Genomic DNA, 8,645 nt, shown 5'->3' with positions numbered 1-8,645 from the left:
GGTTTGGCTCTTCCTCTGTAGTTTTGGAAGTCACACAGCAGTCAGGCTAGATGCCCAGTACTTCCATCTCTCTTTTGCATTATTGTTTGGCAGTCCATATGCTCTGTGCCCAGCTTTAGATCCTTTGGATGGAGTATAAGACCCCAAGTACCACCTCGAATTTCTCTTCCTGGCATCACTAGATGAAGCTCCTCAGCTGTCAGAATTGATCAAACTGTTAACTTGAAAAATGATCGGTCAACTTTTGGACAGCTCCTGCACCAGTCCATCTCAGATCATTGTTCTTTGCCATTTTACAGCTGTTCAGTCTTTCCTTGGTTATCAGTACCAGCTTCAGAAAATATTTGACTACTATCTCTGCATGAAGTGAAAGCATTTGTAACTATTTTCATCTTCCTGTATGTGGGCTGAGAGAGCCTCAAAACTCCCTGAAGTCGAGTAGTAACAGACACTACCCTCTTTTCCCCACAGACAGTGAAGGCGGCGTACCATGAATGTATGAAGAGGAGAAGAACACAAATAATTACTACAGATTCAAGAGGTAACCTTTCTTTTAAAGTATTTTTGTTACAATAGCTAATGAATAAAAAATATTCCTGGGTGAGCCAGCTAGCTTTTGAAAAACACTGAAACTAAGTATCCAATATTGTAATGACTGTAACAGGGAGCCAGAGGCTTCTGTTACCTTAACAGATGCTGCAGCAGGGTTAAGTCGGCTGTATTGGGGGCAGCAGCTAGGAAGCAGGCTAACTGCTAGGGGACTAACCTCTAGAAAGCAGACAGACCCATAACAACAGGACAGGGGTTACCCCTGGGGCCTGATTACCCTGAAGCTAGCTGCAAGCAGTAAGCTGCACAGGGGGCAGATATATCTATATGTTGCCGAGGAGCAAAGAATGACACTACGAGCAGCTCAGCTAAGCCACCACCAAGAAGGGCAAAGCTAGCTGTCAGGCCGAAGTGGAAACCACCCCTCTACATGTCCATAGTTCCCTTTGGGATGTTACTACCATAAAATGGAAAACATACTAGAGTTAAAGGGGAAAAGGGAAACTTGTAAATACTTGATAAACAAACCCACTTTTTTTTTTTTTAATTCACTGTGTGCACAAGTTCTTAGGTCTGTAAATTGTTTGGAGTTAGATTATTTTAATCATTTTTAAAACATATGAAATAAAGCAACTAAAGTGATTTCTTCTAAAACTAGACTGTAACTTATACAATGTATTTTATAGGGTGCTCTGACTAATTTTTTTCCTAAGACTTCACAGTTTATCTGAAAAACTTAATAAATAAAATGAGCCGTGGCATGGTCAAAGAAAAAGAGGGGGAAAGAAAACCAAAGGGCATTTATTTACATTATTAAAACAGGAAATCTGCTTTCAGGGACGGTAGTTTATAGATGAGCAAGAATATGGCTAAGAACTTTATGTTAAATTAGGTTATTGAAACTGAGATCCTGAGTAGTAGGAGACTGTGTCCACTATTTTTCTAACAAGAGATCACTTCTAGCTATTACTTTAAGACTAGCTATTACTTTTTGATGGAACACAGTTATCGTATTCATGTGCACAAACCAAGTAACTGTTCCAAGAGAATGGGTAGTTGGTATCTATCTACAAGAAACACAAATACAGTTGTGTATGTCCATGTATATTTAGCAGATCCCTTTTAGATAGGGACTATCCTTTTTTGAAATGTGATTCAAAATAGTTCACTGCTTTTTCTTTTCCCCAACAACAGAGCATCTCAACTAAGTCTCTGGATAGGAGGTAAAAAGGTTGAGGTAACAGGGAGATGGGATTTTCAACGCTAGATTGCGTGTTTTAATTCAGCCCACAAATCAAGTGGAATCTAGAAGTTGCCATCTCATGGCTGTTCAGTTGCCTATCTGGAATTAAAATGGTGGTCTCAGTTCACTTCCCAATGCAGTGTTGACATCACACACAGAAAACAATTTTATATTCCAGTAATTTTTCCATTTTCAAATTTAACTTATGATGAGGTTATGGTGTTGTTTTTAAGCAGTTAATGGGCTATCCTAAATATTCAGCTATCTGGGATGATAATACATGGATCACATTTCAATATACAAAGAGCTAATTCTTATGTGTATAGTGTGAAAATAATAGGTATAATATACCAGAGATGCATATCTTTTATAAGCCTAATATTAAATGTATATTCTGAATTTTCCATCTTCGTATTTTAGGAAGCTTTAAAAAGAAAAGACAATGATGGAGATATCTAACACAAGCTCAGCACAACAGCTTATTTCCCTAAATGAAACTCAGATCTCTAAAACACTATATTCAACCTTGATATCACTCTACAGTGTTGATCTAGCTGGAGGCATTACTGGAGTTGTCCTAATGTCCCGTCACTTGCTTCAAAGAAGATCGCAGTCTGTGATGACTGCTATCATCATCAATCTCATGGTAGTGCATGCCATTCTGTTACTTAGCCTTCCATTCCGCCTCAGCTATTATATTTCATCTGAATGGAAACTGGGGCGGTTCACCTGCAGAATGATTAGTGGCTTGATTTACGTCCATATGTATACCACTTTCATTTTTTATGTAGCTATTATTCTAATACGCCTGCTGAAACTGGAGTTTAAGAAGTGCTACACAACAACCTGGCTTGCTGCTCTCTGGCTTGTGGGAACTCTGGTGATCTTACCTATTTTTCTTTCCTATTACGGCACCACTGACAGCTACAAAGATTCAGAATGCTTTCAGTTCCAGAAAGACATGATGAAGGAGGGCATGATGATAACAAACTACTGCTTGATTGCTACTTTGATGACAATATTCTCTGTACTCACCATAATCCAATTAGCCATAATCTTTCAACTGGCAGTGAAGTACTGGCCTGAAATGAACTCACATGTGGAATTCAGAGCTCACATGAAGAGTTTCTTCTTCACCTTGGTAATACTAGTCTGCTTTATACCTCATCATGTATTTCGACTATACTACATTAAACATTTCTACCAGGATGGAGAACATAAACTACTCTTATACAATGAAATCTTCTTAGCTTTTACAGCAATGTGCTGCTTGGACATGCTGTGTTTTGTAGCAGGTATAGCCCATTAAATTATATGCTGCTGGTAAAATATATGTTGCTGTGCTGCTTTCAGTTCTTTGTGGCAGAAAGACACTATCTAAAATGTTTCTTAGATTTATGAGGATTACAGTTTTTAGTATGAGGACAATTTTGTTTGGATTTCATGTTCAGGTTTTGGAGTCTGGTATGTCATAACCTTCAGAAGTCACTGGTCCCCGTTCTCTCCCCGGAAGACAATATTTCTGATGCCTGACTATGCATCTAATCTTTGACCAAAGTAGATTGGTTTGTACCTATGTCAAGTTTCACCAAGAACTTTCTCTGTTTCTAATAGTTGACAGTAACTCCAAGGAGTTAATCTTTCCTCCTAAAGTTTCTCAGTCATGACAGACTACCTTCTCCAGTAAATGGTCTCTTGGACTTGGTTCATGTTGAGGATGGCAGGCAAACGTGAAACAACTTTTAACTGGCCAATGATTAGAAAGAAACTTTTTCCATGAGCAAAACACTGAAGAATTGTGTTATGAAACTCTGTTCCTCCTTGTATGCTGTTTGAAAGTGATTTTGAATTAACAAGGAAATGAATTAGGTTCAAAGACTAGAAAAATGGCACCTGAAGACTGAAAATCAGTTTTGAAATAAATAGGCTGGTATTTAAATAGGTTTCTTCTCCTCCTTCATTTAAAGTTCTGGTCTCACAACTCCACCTTTATTTTCATTATTTCAATAATCAAGTGGCTTTTTCAAATATGCTAATCATCATTTACATGCAAAGACCTGAAAAGGTCAAGTTTTTCAGACATCTGCTCAGCGTCACTCCTAAGTCAGGATCGTATCTACTGCTGATATTTCTGGGGCTCTGAACATGAGGACTGGAGCTACAATACAATCTCAGGCAGTCCCTTACTTCTTTGAAGGACTGGACAACAAACTCAGTAACAAGGGACATACTTTGTCAGTTTCCAAAAAAAACACATAACAATTTCTGCTTTTGTGTCCCTTGACAAAGGCAGTGCCTGGGGCTACTGCCCCTATTGCTGCCTCCTCCACCCACCTCAGTTTTGCTACAGAGAAAAAGCAGCAACTGTGGTCTGATAATGTCCTGAAAGCCATTAAGCTGGGCTTCAGTTTTCATCTCAGATAAATTCATTGTGACGTAGGACAAGGAATCACTTCCCCTACTTAATCCTTGGCTCCCTTCTCTATAAAACTGCTACATAAAAAATGCTTATCCACATTTGTAAAATACTTTGAGAACAACAGGGGGAAAGGGCAAAGTATAGACCGGGGGTTCCCAAACTGTGGTACATGTACCCCTGGGGGTACACAAGACATCTCTGGGGTACATGGGAGAAATTATATAATGGTCGACTTAATTTTCATTATTATAATAATGGGCATTTAAGGGGTTAAAATATGAAGCATATGCTGGTAGGGGTACACAAGCAGCTGGTAAATCTGGAAGGGGGTCACAATGAGAAAAAGTTTGGGAACCTCTGGTATAGACAAATCACATATTTGGGCAACAAAAGCGTAAATGTACCTGAGACTGAACATAACACATTCAACACCGGGGTTGATGACCTACAGCCTGGAGCTGGCCTGAAAAGAGGTTGAATCTGAACTAGGAAGATTCAACCCAGGATAGGATTTCAGATGGCATGCAGCTGCACTGTGCCACCTGTCCCCTCCATAGTCCTCCCTACTACTCTAAAGCCTGCACTTACCCATGCTGAAGAAGGGCTGAGTATCTCTGTGGGGCTGGACATGTGCAGCCTGTGGCAGAGGGCCAGGTCACAAACTCTAGTCTGCTGTAACAGAAGGTTGCTGACTAGGGCTGTGCAAAGCTTCAGATCATGATTCGGATTCAGAGATGATTCGATGATTCGGAGGCCGAATCTACGAATCCGAATCGAATCACAGGAAACTTTAGGCTTTCCAAATCGATTAGGAAAATATTCGGAGATTCGGCCATAGGCTATAATGGAAAATCAATTAAATATCTATAACTTTGTTGTATTTTGGCTGATTCAGATGAAACTTGCAGCCTCTGCTGACAGTATGACATGTGCCAAGTTTCAAGGTGATAGGTGCTGGGGTTTCTGGGAAACTGCACCCTAAAATTCTGAAAGCAAAACTTGTGTCACGTGTGTGTTAAGCCACAGGGGGGTGAAAACTGCAGGGATGGTAGCTCTTACTGAGGCCACAAAGCGTGCCAAGTTTCAAGGAGATCAATGCAGGGGTTTGGGGTAAATTGCACCTCAAGCTGTGGACAAGCAAAGCTCGTGACATGGGTGCTTGTGCAACTGTGTCTGTCTTGGGGCATGGGCGTGGGTGGAAACTACTGCAGGCCTAGCTGCTAAGCTACTATGTTTGCAGCTCAATACACAGCACCTACCAACTACATAATGAGCTAAAGAGCAAGGATTAACACCTACAAAACCACAGACTGAGAGGAATAATCAATATAGAGCCAAACTGCTTCTGCTCCAGGACAGAGACAGTCAGTTGCACAAGCACCCACGTCACGAGTTTTGCCTGTCAGCAGCTAGGGCTGCAGGGCCCCAGAACCCAGAAGTCCCTGCACCTATCTCCTTGACAGCTGGCAGGCTTCGTGGCCTCAGCAGGGTCTAGCATGCCTGCAGCTTTCACCCTGCTGTGCCTTAACACACACAATGTCACCCCCGTCGTGAGTTTTGCCTGTCAGCAGCTTGAGGTGCAGTTTCCCCCAAACCCCTGCATCTATCTCTTTGAAACTTGGCAGGCTTCATGCTCTCAGCAGAGGCTACCATCCCTGCATGTTGTATCCAAATTGGACAAAAAACAACAAAGTTATAGATATTTCATTGATTCCCCATTATACCTTTTGGCTGAATCTCCGAAGCGGCTCCAAAAGCTTCGGAGCCAATTCTGCCAAATCAAAGCAGGAAACCAATTCTGAGCTCTGAATCAAATCACTGGCTTCCGAATCGGCAGAATCCAAACCCAAATCGAATAGTCGCCTATTCACATAGGCCTATTGCTGACCTCTGATCCACACCACAGTCCAGATATACCCAAGTTAGCTTTAAATTATCTAGCTCAGGTCCTGCATTGCATCATTGTCTGTGCGTTTACTCATATTCTTAGGTATTGCTTTGTGGTTTTTTTTGCTGTCACAGCAGTATTGCTAGCAATCTGGACTAGCTAATTTAGGTATGTTGCTAGGAGCTTCGGCAAATGCATTGCAGGCAAACTACATTAGCTTTCAAAGCACTAGGAATGTTATTTTTACTATAATCTGCTGCTTCTCAAATTGGCAATGCTGGGAAGTAAAAAGGTTCTCATTTTCCCTTGATGCATCTGTTCCTTCTGCTTGCTTACAGTAGGGTTATGTTGATTATATTACTGACAGCAGATCATCATGACCTCTCACTGCAAGCAAGCAGGAGGAACAGATGCATCAGGGGAAAACAAAGACCTTTTTATGTTCCAGCATTGCCATTTTGGGTAGCAGCAGATTTCAGAAAAAATAACATGCCTAGTGCTTTGGAAGCTAGCATAGTTTGTCATACGGTGTAAATAGGTGTTGCATTTGATACAGGAGGAAGCATTTTGTCCCATGGCAAATCCTGACCTTTCAGGTATACAATCCCATGTTTCATGTCAAATCGTACTAAAGTATATAGGTCAATAAACTGCTATTGTTTTTTTCTGGGACAAAGAATTGCACATATGTAAAGTTATCTCAAGTAATCATCCCAGGACAAGCTGGCTAGACAGTCCTCCAAACATCCCACAATGCACTGGTCCTGCCCCTCTTTAACTTCAGGTGGTCATTCTAGCATAGGAGAACTCTATTGCTTGCAGGTGAGAGGTCACATGTGGCCTCACCCACCTTTTTTTGCCCTCTATGGCGACTTGCTTGCCATCCTGTGCTCCCACCCACACAATCGAGGGCAGCACCCTGACCTCAAACCATGATTCCATCAACCACCACTGGCTGCAGGCATGGCAGCAACTAGATGCAGGATGAAGTAATGGACATGCTCACCATTTGGGGAAAGGTAGAGACCCAACAGTTTCTCCATTCCAGCCACTGAAACCAGGTGGTCAATAAAAGGATTGCTGTGGAAATGGCTGCCCATGGGCACAACCACAGCTGGCACCAATACTGCTCAAAGTACAAGATGCAGAAGCAGTAGTTCATGAAGGCCTGGGGTTTCAATTATGTGCAGTGTCCTGCACCTGTCCTACACATGTAGGGTGTCCTGTACCTGCTAGAAGGAGCTATCCTACATCTTGGAAGTGGATGACAGGGTGCAGTCCCAGCATATGGCACATACTGCTTGCATCTTCCAGGACAGCAATATGGAGATGGGACACGCCATCATTCTGTTCTACACAGCCATTCTTTCCTGCCTCCACCTTGATCCAAGAGATGGCCATGGAGCTGTTTCAAGTTGAGGGCTCCCCTCCTCTCCCAGACAGCATGAAGATGGACTTGCAGCCAGACAGTCACTGGCCAGAGCACTAAGGTCATTCCCAGTCTACTTCCTGCCCACCCTTAAAGATAACAGGTTTGCAGCTGACTCCTACCTGCACAGGGCTCCTCTCACTGCTGGCAAAAATGCCTGCCTCTAGGTCCTAGGGGTCCAGCCATTGTTAGGGACCAAGCAGATGTCTCTCCCAGCCTGTCCAGGGTAAGTTTACTCATGGGGTGTGCAAGGGGCTGAAAATGTTCCCAGGGGTTCATTCCCAGGAAGCAAGGGGGAACCCCAGGCTGAGCCTTATGGAAAGGCAACCTTAAACCCATTTCATTCCGAAGTATAGGAGTGATACCAGACACTGTAAGATTTCAGAGAGGTTTTTGACATAAGTCCAAAAGACCAGTGAAAAGGGCATGTATATATGGCAGACTTACTGATACAGCAGCCCAAAGCCTCCCTCGCCAAACAGGAGTGGTGATCAGCTGCATCCCCAGCCCCGCTGTGGAGCAGCATGGTGAATGGTGCACAGCTCGGTGCATGGAGCCAGACCCTGGGAGCTGCACAAGGCAGCTTAGGTCTGCAACCCCTGGTGTGCAGCCAGGAACATGATGCTGGTACATGGAGCAGGACCCTGGGAGCTGCTTGAGGCAGCTCCGGTGTGCAATCCCTGGCCTAGGGCCAGACAGCTGGTGCTGACAGCACAGCACAGAGCGGTCCGGAAGGCATCGGGACCTTGGGAACCACTTGCAACGGCTCAGGTCTGGGTCCCCTGGCACAGAGTCAACGACCCGATGCAGACAACACTGCTCGGAGGGTCCAGGAGCAGACTGAGCCCCAGTGTTGCACAAGGCAACACAGGTCTCCAACCCTTAGCAGAAGGCAAAGTCGCCAGGAGTACGTGATGGTGCTCGGGACTCCAAGCAGGTGAGCAGTCCAGAAGGAGACAGAGGTCTAGGAGGCTCCTGCAAGCGAGAAGCAATGTGCCTGAGAAGCCAAGGACCACTCATTCTGGACCCCGGAGTCATGAGTTGCTGGGGAAAAGGATTCTCACAGGGGAGGGGAAATTCCTTCTGGCTAGTAAGGGGCTCCTAGAAGGGAGGTCCC

At 43.7% G+C, this 8,645-nt stretch overlaps 1 protein-coding gene across 1 annotated transcript; it reads left to right on the top strand.

Moving 5' to 3' along the window:
* The first annotated feature begins 459 nt into the window (after window positions 1-459).
* On the top strand, window positions 460-3,723 carry LOC102562798 (probable G-protein coupled receptor 141). The gene is made up of 2 exons (XM_019483337.2): window positions 460-541; window positions 2,213-3,723. The coding sequence occupies exon 2, from the start codon at window positions 2,235-2,237 to the stop codon at window positions 3,099-3,101; it is 867 nt and encodes a 288-aa protein (XP_019338882.1). The 5' UTR covers window positions 460-541; window positions 2,213-2,234; the 3' UTR covers window positions 3,102-3,723.
* Window positions 3,724-8,645: the final 4,922 nt, after the last annotated feature.

The sequence above is a fragment of the Alligator mississippiensis genome, chromosome 5 (assembly GCF_030867095.1).
Source record: "Alligator mississippiensis isolate rAllMis1 chromosome 5, rAllMis1, whole genome shotgun sequence".
NCBI lineage: Eukaryota > Metazoa > Chordata > Crocodylia > Alligatoridae > Alligator > Alligator mississippiensis.
The sequence above is the reverse complement of the archived record's forward strand: the minus strand, read 5'-3'. Positions and strand labels throughout refer to the sequence as shown.